General features: G+C 39.7%; 1 protein-coding gene across 1 annotated transcript in view; it reads right to left on the reverse strand.

Moving 5' to 3' along the window:
• Positions 1-17,500, reverse strand: part of spon1a (spondin 1a) — a 77,713-nt gene that overhangs the window by 39,761 nt on the left and 20,452 nt on the right. Inside the window, exon 6 of the mRNA XM_020655975.3 lies at positions 13,460-13,608. Coding sequence (XP_020511631.1) covers positions 13,460-13,608 — 149 coding nt within the window. The remainder of the gene's footprint in view (positions 1-13,459; positions 13,609-17,500) is intronic.

The following is a 17,500-nucleotide window of genomic DNA, read 5'->3' on the forward strand; positions in this document are numbered from 1 at the left end:
ATGCAAAACAGAAAGAACCTGGGATGGAAATGGGCTTTATCATTCACATATTTCTTGGGGAAAATTATACCAACGGCTATTCTTAGCTCCTGGTGGCTATGCTAACAGCATGTGGAGGGGGCAACATCAATCCACTTATTGCAATAGTGCTAAAACATCCCCGGGAAGCCATAACAGCTGGGGTTTCTGCTTTTTTAGAACCTTTGAAATATCAACCTTATCATAATCATGCTAAATAGATCATTAGAGCTGATTACCATGCAAGTGCCTTGGTATTTTTTTTAACTTCATTAATATTAATGGGAAAAAGCTAATTTCCTCTGAGTGCAGACCTATGCAGAAATGTTATTCATATACTCTGAGAACATTTTAATTTATTTGTGATTTGGGAATGGATATATCAAATTTGAACTGTTTTTTTTATATGGTTACATAATGCTGGTCTTTAAGTGCGAGAGATACTGAACAAAGTGTTGACACAAATAACAAGAAACCTTAATCTTCAATACTCTACAATGTTTTTTTTTCTATTTTTGCACAACTTTGCCCGTGCTTAAAATGATCCTGTCCTGCCTAAAGATGGCCGATTACTCTATACTGTATTTAAACTGGTTAAAGTATTCCCTAGCACGCCACAATTATCCAAAATTAAGAGTTGTGTGAGCCAAAGCCCCAGTCCTCCGACCAAAGGAGCCTTTTCCCTTGGTGAGGTAGCAGCTCCTCTGATGTTGTAATCAAAGTTCTGCTCAGGAATCTCGGATCTGTCTCTCCTAGCATGTACTCCATCTATTAATAGACATAAAAAAAGAAATTCCAAAGGGATGCAGGCTGGCTGTTATCAGCGCACAGCGTAAAGGCTTACACAGCCTTCAGGTGTTAATTAAATCTCCACTGACATTCCCATATCCTGCCCTGCAGAATCAGCTGCAGCTAAGATACTGCATAGGTGAAGCCACTTCCGTCACACCAATCATGCTCAGAACAGGACAGGAGAGCATCCCACAGGCGAATGAGGGAACACAGTGACAGCTAGGAGAATCGCCCGTGCTTAAGGCAGATGAGTTTGTAAGTGCTGACTTCTTCTCTTGAGGGCTTTGAATTGATTTGCTGACTGTGGTTGTCCTCAGTGGCAATCTCTGAGCCTCGCAGCGCAGTCTGGAAGCCTATAGTGCTTCCTGGCACACTCATTCATCAAGCAGCCCAAGCCATCATACAGGCAGCTGCAGCAGACCTGGGCCCAGGGCGAGGGGATATTATTAGCGATGAATTGAGGTAACTGCCTTTGATGACCCAGTTCAGGCTGTCCGTCGCTCTCCAAGCTTTTTTTCTTTTTTACTAACTTGCATTCTTGCTTCCAGGATCCTTTCTCTGTAAGGAGGTCAGCGGCCATTAAGGCTAGATGTGCTGCACTGCAGAGTGTGTGGGCATTTTATACTGCCCACCACTGGAAACAAAACAGTTCCACCAACTGAGCCCTAAACTTTGAAATAAAAGCCATATATAAACCCAACCCATGTGTTTATTACACTGTACAGCATCATGAAATTATGATCAACTTTATTAAAGCAGTATATCACACGCAGCTATGCACCAGAATGCATTAATTCAGTCCGAAACTCACAAGAGACATTAACTCTGCATTGCCTCTGAGGGGGAAAATAACACAAAAACAAAAAATGCTAAAGGCAAAACATTACTTTGCATAGATATTTTCCAAGACTTCAGAGACTGTCACAGCTATGAGTCCTGTCAGAATATATAATGTGTGTGTCCACTTCCTTTAGCAGATGAAAGATACAGGAACTTTTCTTGCATTTCTGATGTTTGAAGCACCATAACTTCCTAAACCTTATCTTACACTGAGGAAGGAATATCAAGTGGATTCCATTATAGCTCGTGGATTCACATCTTCAATCACATTTTTAGTCAGCAACAAATTGTAATATAGTGTGCACACAGTGTAAAAGGGATTGTGTTTGAGTGCCAACAACACTTTTCCCATTACCTTCCACATGAAGACACAACAAAGTTGAATTTGTAATCAGCTTCAAATCGAGGCCCCTGAGTCGTCTTTTATCCAAGCTATTTGTTGTCGCTTCAGCCAATAGCCCATTAGATGTTGAAAATGTATGATATTAATTCAAAAATATGAATATATATCTGAAAATGGTTTAAGTTCCAGGCCTGACAACAAATGTTTCAACAAATATTGTAAAACCAACAAGGGATGAATGTTAGACGGTGTGCTACAAATACAATTCTTTATTTTCAGGGCAGAAAACCCAAAGTATACACTGCTATACTAGAACCTGTATCTAAACAGCTCAAGAAAAGTGCTTTCTATATGCACTTTTTCATAGCTTACACACAGGAGAGCTTCACCTATACTACATCACATGAATACGTTGCCCAAAAGTCCACCTTTCTGGAATGCTTGGCGGATAACACAACACAACAGGTCTTGTCCGGGCAGCAGAAGCCAGGCTCTCGAGTAGACAGAGTTCCCCAAGCCTTCAGCGAGGTGATCTGCCACTACTACCACCCGACGTCCCTGACGCCCAGTCACCACCATTGGACTGTGCCGTCCCAACCATCATCCGACGCCAAGCCACCACCATCGGACTGTGTCATCCCCTAAACCACCGCCGTCCTCATTCAGGCCCGGCCTGCTCCGACTTTCACCTCAGCTGCAAGGAAGTGTGGACAACCGGAATGTGAGGAATACAAAGGAGAAATCCTTCCTCCATATTATCCCATATGCTCTTTTGTAAAGCGTCTTGAGATAACAGTTGTTATGAATGGGTGCTATACAAATAATCATTGATTGATTGAGAACAGCACAGATAACAGACAAGCTGCAGCTACTGGATGCCTTTTGAGTGTTTTTTTTCCCCTGCAACCACACAACTAATGAAATCTTGGCCCACTGATACTCTCTTCATTGACTAACGTTTAAGCATCTATAAGGGCACAGCCTTCGTCAAAACACATAAGTACTCAGGACTAAGATGGCTCTAATGCTGCTGTCAAACTGCCTTTTCAATACTCCTCTACAAGAGCTGGCCAGTTTCACTCCTCTTAACATCCATCAACGGATATGAAGCCAGCCTGAGCCGATAACACACAATTCTTGTTTTTGTTAGTTCTCTCTACAGGAACAGAGGAATATTATCCAGAGTTACTATTATTGCTGTTTGTGTGCAGAGTGCTACAATTCACACACACACACAAATACACAGAATAATGAGCGTTTTAATGCATTTGAAGCAGAATAATGCCATGTTGGAAATGAAAGATGTTGCACTAAAAGTAATGGAATAAACCGTAACCTGAAATTAGCAAAAGCTGTAGCAGTAGAAAATGAGTTCCTTAATAATAAATCTCTGTGGTCTTTCCAAAGATTAGGAAAAGCTATTTTAGACTTAATAATAATAATGGTGGTGATGGATAATAATACAGGTAACAAAAGAAATAAAAATGTTTGTTGATGAAATATTCTATCATCCATCAGACTACAGCACTATATGTAACTTGTGTTTGATTTGTGTGTGGCCGAGATTGAATGCTCTACTGTGATCTTAGCTGTCAATCACTTTCGGTCTTCTTTATCTGTTTGACCCATTCTAAGGAAATCACACTGCAGGTCCAAAACCCACTAAAACCCACTAAATGATATGGAGATTGCAGTGAATGGGGCTTCAGAGCCATGGTCTCATTTACATCAGGACAACAGAGCAGGTAGGGAGCCATGGCTGAAAACAGATCTGTCAAGGCCACCTTATGAATAAAAGATCACACAGTTTTATAATGAAGTTGATCGTCTTTAGCTGGCCTTGATCTTATGGAGATATTTTCATGGAAAAAAATTAAATAAGTCTCTGAATCCAAATCCCCAAATCTCATTCAGGAGAATCAGCACTTCTTAGCTCTATGTGGGTTTTTGTTTTTTACCTTGACCTTGACTTGCCCTGCCCCTGTACACAATTTTTTTTAGTAGAGTTTTATGTTTTCAAGAAGAGTGGATAAATGTCAACCAATGCTTTAGTGTGGAGTAAATCAATGTGGTGCATTGATGGGATACAAGTGAAGTGTGCTGTCAACTCAAAAAATCTATTAATAGTTCAGCAAGCACTTTAAACATGGCAACACCTTGTATTTTTGTATATCCACTAGAACAGTCTGTCCCCCTTTTCTTATAGACCTATGATTGTTATAGTGTCAGTCAACCATGAAACATTAGGTTTGAAATATCCAGATAACTACACAAAGCACTAGAAATGTATAAACAGGCTTGATTAAATCACAAACTAAAGGGAGAAAAGTTTTCCCTCCGAGGTTACAGACGCAATACTAACTCAAAAACATTCCACTGTTTAGCATAAATTATCATTTTAATTTACATAAACTGTGTCATCTCACACTCACAGGAATTTCCTCACAAATATTCAGACAAGAAGTCGAGGGAAATAAGACAAACGAGGCAAATGTCCAACACTTGATGCTTTGACGCACAAACAATAAGGACAGGAGCAGTGTGTGGTTTTCTCTACTTTGACTGCTTTTGCTACTCCTCTCATATTCTGTTCATTCTCTGGACACTGGGATGACTTTATCAAATCAGCCTCCAGCTAGGATATCTGAGATTCCACAATAATCCAGTTTTCATCCCTGTGACTGTGTATGTAACCCTGAGCCCTGAGCTAGCCGCACTACGGAGTGGTTAAGTCAACAATAAGGGTTGCACACACAGACACACACACACACACAAACATACACACTCCCACAACCCACACTCACACACACACACACACACACACACACACACACACACACACACACACACACACACACGCATGCAATCTGACCTGCATGAATGTGCCGACTAATCATACATATTTACCACAAACATAGCCATTTGCAATTTTAAAAAAAACTGCAATTATAAAATGTCATCCTCTTAGTGTGAAACAACAAATTTTTCTGACTTTTGCATTATGAGAAAAACAAACAACCCACTCTTGTGACCAAACTACGCACATGTGCACACACGCACGCACACACACACGCTTAACAAATCTCATATTGGCTAACTCAACCACACTGCGTTTCAAAATGTGCCCGCCTCTGGCAGTATTTCCTGATTTCAGCAATCATAATAACAGTCCTGGGAACCAAGGCGAGCATTAACTTTTGTTGAGTGCTTTGTTTTTCTGAACATGAACATCTCTGCAGGGCTTATAAAGCTCACTCGACAGGGCAAGAGAAATTAAAGAAATTAAAGAATTATTCCCACCTTACTTGGTTGTTAGAACAAAAAGACGACAGCCAAGAAGATACCAAAACAACAAAAACAGAAGAGTGGTGTAGCAGAAAGAAAAAGCCATGGGGGGGTTAACAGTGAACAGCAAGGGAATTTCTGCAGGCTCTTACACCCACTGAGGTTTGGCACGGTGCACCGTGGTTTGGCATGGTGGGATACAAAGGTGGTTCACCCTCCGAGAGGACCCTTTAAAGCTAATTGCTATCCTACTGTGGTTAACCGGACCCCATGCATGAGCACTAGGACAGAAAGACACGTGAGAAACATACTGTAAGGTTGTGACAAATGGTAGCTGAGAGAGAAGCGTTAAGACAATCAGAGACACAGAAAGTCAATAAAGAGCCCGTAGATGATGAGTGAATTATCATGATATACATCTTATTAATCCAACTCCCATACTTCCAGAGGCCTGAAGCCCAATTTAGATGATAGATAACTTTTGTCATTCTTGCCAGAGACATTGTTCGAAACGCTGTGTTAACTTCTTACACAAGGCAAGGTGACATGTCAGGACAGAGAAACGTAAAAGATTTGATTGTACTGATGTATCTAATTTCAAACTACAAACTTCTTTGGATTCTTTCATCTGTTTTTTCACAATTAACTAAAGAAAATCTAAAGATAAATATTGTTATGAATCACCAGACGAATAATTTATCTACAAATATCTTCACAGAATTTTGGGTACATTTTAAGTGTTCTTGAGCTTGAATAGCACGTTTCTACTCTTCTGACTAATAAAATTGATTTTACTCCGCAGGCCACACCTACCCATTCACACACTGATGGCAAAGGCTGCTATGTAACGTGACCATCAGTATTAAGTAATCCATTCATACACATTCAAACATTGCTGATGAAGCAGCGGGAGCAACTTGGGGTTAAGTGTCTTGCTCCTGGACACATTGGACATGTTGCTGCAGCAGCTGGAGATTGAACCCTAATTCATTTCAATTTGAGAAACAACTGACTCTACCAACTGAGCGACAGCTGCCCATTTACTGAATACACTTAATACTTTATTCTGATTGGTCAATTAACAATTTCCAAAGGTCATTTAAGCCCCTATCGCAGATGCCATGAAGAAACCAGGAAGACCAGTTTTGAGCTAGGGACTGTTATCATATCCCTCCGCAGTCTGATATATTTAGCATCTGTCAGTTAACTGTGAGAAAAAAAGAAGAGATGAAATCGCTGGTGTAAAAGTAAAAGAGGTTATAAAAAGCAAAAAATAATAATTTGACGTAAACAACAACAACTCAGATCTATTAATCGGCCAGGACTCCCTTGAAAAAGAGGTTTTTAATCTCAATGGGACTTTCCTGGATAAATAAAGGTTAAATAAAAAAAAAAAATCTAAGTTGAATGTAAGGGACACAGCAGTGTTTAAAAACTGGTATATGGAAAAGACAATGTCAACAGACTTTGAAAGTGACAACATAAAACAATTCAAAGATTATCAGTTGCTGCAATGATTGGTGCCATCCTGTTTTACTTCGTCCCACTTCAACATTTTGTGTCAGATTACTGATTTGTTTAGCAGACAGAAGGTTCTGTAATAAAAACAGATATCCCAGAAAAGACCCCTTCAGCCTGAGACACAACAGGTCCTCTTCACCCTGTCAAAGTTCCTCTCTGCTATTGTCCCTTACACAATGCACCTTATTTTTTTCCCTGTGTTTTAAATCACTTTATCCACTCTAAATGAAAAGATCATTACTCCTCTGGATACGGACGCAGTGCATGGCCTCCTTTAATAGGGTCTAATGGCTCGGTTTCCCCCTCTCCGTGCTTCATTAGAATGCAACACGGCTGAGGAAAGATTTAGCTCAGGGGCGCTGGAGAAGAAATATCTGAACCACAGTGAATCTGAGCAACATTAAAACTCACTGCGTCTACACAACTTGACCCCTCTCAGAGAGCCATTTATTCTCCTTTGTCAGTGACTTCATGCAATAGAGCATACGATGATAACTGTACGACTACACTGTCTCAAACACAAACACTGATAATCACAGAGAACATTAGAGTTTCATAGGAATAGTTTTGCATGCGTAATTAGGAACTATACACTTCATAGAAGATAAAAGGGTGTGAATTTCATTGATGTATCATACATGGTTGCATGCTGCGCGGACCACCACATATTCAGACATTACGCCCATACATAAGATAATTAGCTGGAGAAAAGAATGAATCAAACGTGGGTGTTGAAAGACCTGAAAGACTTCAAGTAGAAGACCAGTTTCATCTCTTTGTTTGATCAAGGGTTTGAACTCAAGAAGACGTCATAAAACGTAATGATGCAAGAAAACTGCTGAGCTCAAGTCATTCACTCTTCTCTAATCCGTAAGCTTTATGCAGGTCTTAAAGAAGGTATGCACGGACGGAAAAATGACAATCTCTCATTATCAAAAGGTAAGAAGTGAAGTGCCTACTTAAGGGAGTGTGGGCGTTTGAAACGTGTACAAGATGAGGACACTTTAACCACACCAAAAGTGCTGATTTGAGGTAGGCCTTATTTGTATTGACATTATCAACAATGTTCATGTTATTAACAATAACCAGACATGACCCATTGGTTTGTACAAAGCCAGCTTGAAGCATGTTATTTTGCCATGTTATTATTCTTCTTTTTTTTAACAGGAAGTTACCTTATTTGGACACTAGGGTGGATGCATGATGATAAATTACTAGTTTGTTAGAGATTGCCTCACCCTAAAGGAGGGTTATTCAACTTCAAGAGCAAGAGGGCCATGTTGGAAAATCTGGTGCATCTGGCAGGCCACAAAGAATATGTTGTAATGTCTACAAAGCTGTTACAATAACCATATTACGGATTTTAAGAAAAACGAATACATGTTTTTATTTTAATCTGAGTATAAGTAAACTATAAATGTCTTGGTGTCTTGCTTGGTGCAGCTGGCAAAGTCAATATTTTTTTAATTTCAACATATTCCAATTATTTGAATGAATGTGAAACAATATTCAGCAGGTGTAATTTATTCTTTATTTTGTATTTTCTTTCTAAAACCTTTGATCTGCTTACTGTGCTTTTTTTGTAAATAGAACAAATAAACATCATGCCGTATTGAAGAATACTTTATAATTATAGCCACTGACGTCATATTTCATGAGGAAAAAAGCTTGCCGAGTTAATAAATCAAGTGGGAAATAGGGTCATTTTCTCATGTAGCATCATCAATCAAGCTTATTAATTTTTGCAACCAGTGAAGGCTCCCCCTGCTGGCCATTAACAAGAATACAGATTAAATGCTCCTCTGCTTATAAACAGTCTTATGTCTAAAAGCACAACTCAATGATCTCCTGCAAAAAGGACAGAAAAAAACTAATCATAGTGGATTGGTTGACTCTTTAAAATAAAATAAATTCAGGTAATCATTTTTTTTTTTTAAACAGTCTTTGTCAAGAGATCCCAGAATCAAAACGGTACACTTTGGCTTTACTGAATTAATACACATTTTCTGTAAATAAAATAAATGCTGATAGCATTTATTCCTTGTCAAGAAGAGGTATTCACAAAAGACCAAATGAGACAGCTTTCTGTGCGGTGAGTAAGAAACACACATACACACCTGCTCATTGTGAGAGTGAGAGTCAAAAGACCCAAAGGAACCTTGCATATCTATTATTTTCTACCCACGCTCCTGACTGCAGACCTCCCACTTACAGATGGCAGACCTCACTGTTCTCTCGACAACTGAACTACAAAATTATCATATGAATCCTTGCAGGGTGCACAGGGAGAGGAGCAGAGGGAGAAGGATTAACTATTAGCTTTCACACCATAATACCTGTTGTTCATCATCATGCAAACCAAACTTGTGAATAAGCTTCAATGCTCTTTGCACATCCTTAAAGAGCTTTCAGCAACCTGCAAGACTAATTGGGATGAAATACAAGTAAAGCAGTGCAATTTGCAAAACAGAATCAGTAAACATAAAAATACGAACAATTAATCTAGTAGTGCCACAGGACTCACTTTCTTTGCAGCTTTTTGGTATTCTTGGTAAAACTGCAGCATCATGTGAAATGGATCTGTATTTCCTGCGATTTACCTGTAATGTGTCTTTTTTTGCCTTCAGCCTGACTTGTGTTGCCTCTGCTCTTTTGCCTGCTCGGGATAATAGAGGGTTTAGCAAGTATCCGTACTGTGCAATAATGAAAAACTCCCCGTGCTGCGGGAGGAAATGGGAGATTTCATAATCCGTCTGAGGCCTTGGCCCCGGTCGCTGGTCCATGGAGAGAGTCTCATTAAACTTCTCATTAGTGACACACTGAGCTTCTGTAATGACTCAATGCATATACAAATCACCTCCGACATGAAAGGAGGGACAACAACAATGGACCCAGGCTGCATCCGAGTTCTACCGAGTCCTCTGATAAGAGCAATTGTATTTGGTAAATGAAACAGTAATGCACATCTGTTTACAGTCAGGCAAAACGATTTATATTAAAAAAAAGATCCCTGATTACATTCTTTATCTCTACTATGCATTGAACCTCGAGACTTAACAACTTTTTAACATAATGAACTCCCTAACAGAGGGTTACACAAGAAAACATCAACATCTGATCTGCATCTTAGGCGACAAAATCCAATGCAAGCCCCCTTTAATGCTAACAATGCTGCAATTTATGTTGCAATTTATGTTGTTCATTTAAATATATGAATTCTACAAAAGGACATCAATGCTCACACTCTTGTTCTCGGGCTGTTTCAATATGATCAGTGGTGTGAGGTACGATGCCATGATTACATGTGTGCTGTGCAGAGGTGCTGAGACTGTGTGGGTGAAGGCTGTGTTTGAGGAGGCTCTGACATGCAATCATTTTTTATTATCAGCCGGTCACATGGAGGAATACGTCAAAGAGTTTGACCAAACATCATGCTTGTTTTGTAATGACAGGTCAGATTTGGCAAATTCAGTGAGTAACATTCTCATTCCTTTTTTTCTATCTGATAATGGTCTTTTAAAGGGGACAACATCAAAAGGTAGACATTAACCCCTGCTCTCTGTTCCGTCGCAGTTTATTAAGCTCCAATTCAATGTATTCTTTTCCCAAGGACATGCATATATCACATTTCACATACATCGGATGAAAAGTAACAGAAAGACAGATGGTACAGCACCCCCTTGTCCACGCTTCGAAAGGGTGACAAACTAGAAATAAAATAAAGCAATCACTCTCTCAATTGACATGAGCAGGATGCAGAGGGTACTGTGTGTGTGTGTGTGTGTGTGTGTGTGTGTGTGTGTGTGTGTGTGTGTGTGTGTGTGTGTGTGTGTCTGTGTGTCTGTGTGTGTGTGTGTGTGTGTGTGTGTGTGTGTGCAGATGTTTGCATGGTCTGCATGGCTGCTTGACTCTGCAAATGAAACTTTGTATGAACAGTCTGATCAGTGCACCCCCTCAGCTGGAGTGGTGCCTGGCTATGAATATCAATATTGCATTTATCGTTGGTTGCTCCCCCCTGACGGCCCACCTGACTCAAAAGAGAATCAGCTTTTCTGTTTGTGTCAGCGTTTACCAAAGACGCTCTGCTCGGCCTGAAAGAAGGAGTCTTCTTCACCCAGCCCTTACCTCAAGGGCATCGACAGACTGTGTGTTGTCCGAGTAGTTAAAAAGACCGGCCACAGTTATTGTGTGCAGTAGCTGTCTGAGCCTACAAAAGATCTTTTTAACTGCTAGGTTTCACTGCAGCTGTGAAAGGCAACCTCAAAGAAACCACGTTAGATGAAGGCTCAGTGCAATACTACTGTTTGTACACGTGCAAAACACAAATTGGCAAACGCACGTCATATGAAATATTGACATGGCTGATTATTCATTGGCATTTTTTAGGCAGAGAATAATCCCATACAGCTCTCTAGTATCAGACTAATCAGGGTTGATATAGATCACCTGTGTAATCATCACCCTGTGTTCATGTGTCAGCCAATCCTCTAAGTCTCTATTGAGCGGTTATTCACAACTACCGCTACTAGCCTTAAGCCTTGCCAAACCCGGTGCTAATTAAATCTATCTTGTCGGGAAATGTCTCTCATTTCTTCCTGCGCGATCATTTCTCTGTATCTGTTCATTATAATAGAGAAAGAAAACTGGCACAGTAAATCATTCTCTACCTACACATGGAATTTATTTATTTTTTCCTCACATAACTGAGATCTTGGAAAGAAGACATGATCAATTATGTGGGAAATTAAATTATTATTCCAAGTTCACCAGTCATGATTTAAAAGTGTAATTCTCACACACAACATTAAATTAGGAGTTACTTTTAAAATTGATGGCACACTTACTTTAGGGTCTATTAAATATAGGGCATATTCACTCCTAATAAGATAAGAGAAAATCTCATCTAATAATCCAGGCAGAGACGTGAGAGTAATGCGAAAAAAGAGTGTGCTCTAGTAGCAGTGGGAAGGCGGCAATGACACAGAGACCCCATTGCTCACACTATGCTCTCATTATCTGCTGTGACTCCAGGTCTTCAATATTAGCCAACAATAAGCACTCTGCAGGACCATCTGCTCTGCCAGCACGAATGAGGGAGAGACAGCCATGGAGATGACGGAACAGGAAAAGATGTATTGTGCTATTTGTGGAAATAATTGAGAGACGAGACGCCAAGAGAGAGAATTGGTTTCAAAGAAAGTATATGTAAATGACAAATAATAGCAAAAGCAAGCTGAATATGTAAAGGGGGTTAAGAAAAGTAACTTGGAAAAAAAACATTCCACTTAGGCCTTCAAGTAGAGACCATCCATATTATAAACAAGTGCATGTAGCCACAGTGATGTTACCCATTGATTTGTGGGCTCCACATTTGAAGACTTGAATTCTGGAGGTTTTTTTAATTGCCATGTTGGATTCTGAGAACCAGAAGTGACCACTTTTGGATGACAGGGTGGATTTCTTTTGCTATGTATCTTTTCCAGATATCCATGGTAGGGTCTTGCAGCTTCCCAAGCCCTATAGTATACACTGCTTTATCATCGTTTTCACTCTAAATGGGACCATAATTGGGAAAATGAATGTTGTGCAGAAAACACAGATCTAGCCATTGAGCCTGACCGATCAATTGGCCAGCCTATAATACTGACCGATATTAGCATATTCAGTGATTATTGGTATCGGCTAATTTTATCGCATATATGCGCAGATATTACTCGATTTATGGTGAATAAATCAAACAGACAAACAAATTGTTTATAGTCAAACAGCATTTCATTTGAGTAAAATTGTAATACACTAGCAGTTCTTTTACCAGCAGAGTGGGCAATATGGATTACAACAAGCATCATCACCTTCCAGAGTGTCAAGTGGTGATGCACATACGTGAGTTACCATCTTGCCTACGTTATACTGTACATCTTTTCCACGAGAGTTTGATATCTACATTTTAGGGATCAACTCAATAAATGTGCTGTTCTACATCTTTCTGTCTCTACAGATCAAACATAGATCTAAGAAAGAAAATGGTTGACGTGTTGGTATCAGATTTTTTTCTCTCCCCCATATCGATAAATGTATCGGCCCAAAGTATCCCATATCAGTCGGGCCCTAATTGAGACCATTTAAAAAAAAAATGGAGGTATTTGATCAGCCAGAAGTAGTTTTTTTGGGTCTGTTTTTGTAATCGTACTTCTTTTTGCAACCTTTTCACCACAAGTGGCCTCAAGAGAAATTGCAGGATAAAGAAACTCTCTGAGGCCATATCAACTTCTTATACAGGGTCTACGTAGGGGTTTTGCCTCTGGCACAGCGAAGCATTTCTATGGTTCCTCTGGACGTTGACTTTTCGCTTTCAAACCAGTTCAAACAAGTTACTCTGAGATCCTGTGTATTGATAACGAGAAAACTGTAGCACAGCGACAGGCTAGTGTAGCTGCTTCAAAGCACTAATAAATCTTGACAACAATCTCAAAACATCACTGAACACTGTCATATCATACTGAACTCAGGTGTGCCTGTACCGTGGAACAGCCTCCGGAGGCCCCAGCTGTTTTTTGCAACTCCTCTCATCAGTTGGAGGACCTTTTGATCCTTTTTTATTCTACTTTATGTAAGACACAAACGACACATCAGCCAGCTCGTCGTGCTGAAGAATCTTACCTTCTGTCTGATCTCCTCCTCCATTTTGACCGGGGAGCCCAGCTCAGCCACCTGTTTTACTCCATCACTGGCAAGGCCACCATATTCCCACAGCACATAGTTTTTAGAGTGGGAGGCACCAATAATGGCTGACCAGTGATTGGCACGACCTGGTGAAATAAGACAAAAAAAAAAAAAATCCTTAGTTGAACAAAAACCTGTTTTGGAATTATTGAGTTAGCAGAGAGGTACAGCTCTAGACATTTCAATTATGATCCGTGGATTGAGTGGTACATCAGTCTGTTGACCAGTGGTTAATTTGTAAAGTACAGGTGGAGACCAAAATGTCATGGAAAGCATAAAAATGGATAGTGCCTTGGTCACTCCAGAGCAATCTCAATAATTGCTCAAAATCAACTGGAGAGAAGCTTGTAGAATCATGGTGTGCATCTGTCTCCCTCGCTCTGTTTTTAGTTGAGAGAAGTCATCCTACATGATAACATCATACTATGTGCTGCGCAAATTCATATTTTATTAATTAAATATTTAAATCTTGAGGATTATTTATTCTAATTAGTACTAGAGTACTACTTATAATTTATTATGAACAGAGGCGTGAAGGTGACATACACCTGAACTCATGGACTGCATCAGCCAGCTAACAAAGACTACAGTCTGCAGTGTTGTTCACACACTTCAATGATAAACTGAGTATCATTGAAACAATCAAAATGATCAATTGAAGTTTGTGTTTTATGTCTCTCCACCTCTGTGCGCAATGGCACACTCTCACATTCGCTTGTCAGTATGAGCTCGTCTCCCTGTCAGAGGTTGTTCTGTAGCTATTTAAAGAATAATCAACCACAAAATTTTGAGACACATCTACTGATGCTGCTCTGACTGACAGGATGATCACAAGTCTTTCATTATGTTGAAAAGCTCTGAAACACCTCACTTGTGCGCAGTGATAGAAAAGCTCCAACCTGCTGTGAGCTGTATCACTCTGCAGGAACAATTTGAGTTGAAATGTTTTTATAAGCTGATGGTTTTAATTGTGCCTGACTTTAGGTGTGCTGCAACACCTTCAGCACCCCTACTTCTCATGTCCCTGCACAAACAGCAACACTTTCATCATCTCGTCGCTCTCCTTATTCATTATCAACACCAAACAGCAGCACAGCAGAGAATAACAATATACCCTATTTATTTGGCCAAAACAGCCCACAAAACTACCATGGATCCCTCTGCCTTGATCATTGCAGACAGTAACATCAACTTAGCTTTGGTGACATGGACAAAACTCCCGCTTCAGGCATCCCTACATGACCTGACCGCAATCTGACCCCTCGCTCTCTCCCCCCTTTTTTTAAAGATGTATTTTTGGGGCTTTTTGCCTTTATCTGATAGGATAGGAGGTGGATAGAGTAGGAACCTGGGGAAAGAGAGAGTGGGGAATGACATGCAGGAAAGGAGAAAATAAAAGAACGTCAGAACACATAACATTAAACATTACACAAGTTTTATGAAGAGATTTTGATAGCGACAAGGGAGGTGCTGGATCCAATCAATTAGGTGCCAGTCTGGATCTGGGAGGTGATTACTGTCTTTGACAGAACAACAACATACTTTGGTTAAACATATTAATTGACATAAAGTGCATTGGTTAAATCCCAATTTATTGTTTACTAATGCAAACTTCCACCAGTGTATTGTTTAAATCTTCATCCTCATTTTGAGAGAAAAAAGGGGAAAATCGAGCTCAAAAACTGGAAAGATTGGGAGAATGCACCAGTTTTAGTCTTCATGCTGATCTATCAGAAGTTACAGCACAGGCTAAAGCAAACATTTACCTTATACAAATAACCTAGAGACAGTTCATTTCCAGGCAATATTCCAGCTCTGTTTTTTATGTAAAGCATAATCATGTGCAGAGTACAGCAGTTTATCAGGTACTGATAGGTTTCCTGTTAATGTTTGGAAGCCATTTTAGGCAAGTCAGTCTATCTCACCGGAGTCTGTCATATCTAAATCACCAGCACAGATACTGGTTGTCTCATATCCCATCATTATCTCCCCTGCTGTCATATGATTCCCCTTCCTAGTATGTCATTATGCAGCTTGACTGGAATCACATCAAACTACATCACCCTGAGTGCGCAATGATTTTACAGTCCCAACAGGATCCTTCAATCATTTACTATATCAACTTTACCACACATGCAGTCAAGGTGAGGTTCACCCATATTGGTCTAGGTCTGCCTCATATCTTGGTATCCTAAATGGAGCTCTTACTCTGCAGTTCTGTAAGTCACCCTTTCTGCCTTCTGCTGGTTTCCAAGTGTAAGTCTGGCCACAGATTAATCACTCTGATATCCATCTCTGTGTTTGCAGTATTCCTGTTGTACTGTAGTGTAGAAGATAGTGGAGATGGTGTTTTATAGGGCAAAGCAGGCATGGTTAGGACCTTTTTGAATAAGACGTTTTGGTCACAATTTTTTACTTCTCCATTTTTTTTTACTGCAATAATTGTTATGGGGATACCAAACAAGCGTGATATGTGGACTGTTAGTCCCCAATGCAATTTGCAGTTCTTATAGGTACTGTTCTCAGGCTAAAAACCCAAACGAATGATATTTATTTAAGAACGTTCTTCTCTCCCCTCTGAAACTCTTCCATCTTTGTATATGTGTAAATATTGTACTAACTTTATGATAAAGTAAAGACTGCAGAAGCAGATGATGGCATTTCCCAATTTCCCCTTATCCAAATCTCATTTTAACCATACGGTTGAATAGTTTGCTTAGGCCTTTCATGAAATTTTAAAGCCATTAGTGTCTGAAGCCTTCAGAAATGCCTCCCCCTTTACAGGCAGGAGTGATTGCCAAGCTCTAGTAGCTTTGTCATTATGGCTGCTGTTTGCTGATTTATATCCATCATTTGGATGTTTTGGCCTGAGGTATTATATTTACTACAAAGGTGGGCACAACCTGGAGTCAGTCTTCCACTTTATAATGCAGTTTGGCAGGGATAAGAGCCTGAGGTCGTAGCTATGGCAGGTTCCCATCTTGAACTTTTTGATAAGGTTTGGAGGGATCTCTGGCAGTGAGATGATATGCTGACATGTTTGTATGTTTTAGGAGTTTGTGTTTGATCTGTGATCATTTATGAGCTTTGTAAAGAATACAGAGCCTGATAAGGGTATACCTGCCCCTTTTTACAAACCCTAATAGATAATAGGACTCCAATCCAATTATCCAACTAGGTGGAATTTAAAACAACCCCTAAAACTGACCAGAGATATTTAACTTACAACATTTACATAACATTTTATTACATTGCAACATAACATTTCAAAAGAGATTGTTGAGCAGGTAATGCAGACAGGTAAACTATGGTTTCCAGCAGCAGCAATTTGACTTAAACAATGTTTTACTTAAATTAGGGATTACATTGTTTCCATGACAGAGATGAGATGTTGACGAGGTAGAAATAGATCTTTGATAATAAAAACTCTGACGACATGTATGTTTTGTTTAAAGGAATAATATGCAACTTTTTGATCCAGTAGGTGTCGCCCTTGAGCACCAGCATGAAACCAAAACAACTTGCATTGTTGTGTTAGCATGCTAATGCTAGCGATTTTTATTATGCTCGTATTTTTTCACTGCATGTAAATTTACCCGAAATGACCGTGATCTAGAAACGCTTACGTGACATTCAAATAAGAAGTGAGTACAGTATGTCGTTCTTCATTTCTCTAGTCCCTCAATTAAACAACTTTTATACGCAAGGGGAGGAGCTGGTGATGTAAACAAAGTGTAGATACGGCTTGGAAAGCTCAGAAATCATCACAGACAGTGGGACTCAGGTGTTACCCTCATTGTAGACAGTCACGACTCACAGATTTATTTTCAGAGGATATACTTGATTTCTATTACATTTAAGTGTGAAAAAATGCATATTCCTCCTTTAATAACAAGATGAAAAAGGATGAAAATGTTAGTCGTGGTCTATCAGACATTCAACTTCCATGATATTTTCCCTCACTGTGGTTAATCCGTC

The sequence above is a fragment of the Labrus bergylta genome, chromosome 3 (assembly GCF_963930695.1).
Source record: "Labrus bergylta chromosome 3, fLabBer1.1, whole genome shotgun sequence".
In the NCBI taxonomy this organism is placed as follows: Eukaryota; Metazoa; Chordata; class Actinopteri; order Labriformes; family Labridae; genus Labrus; species Labrus bergylta.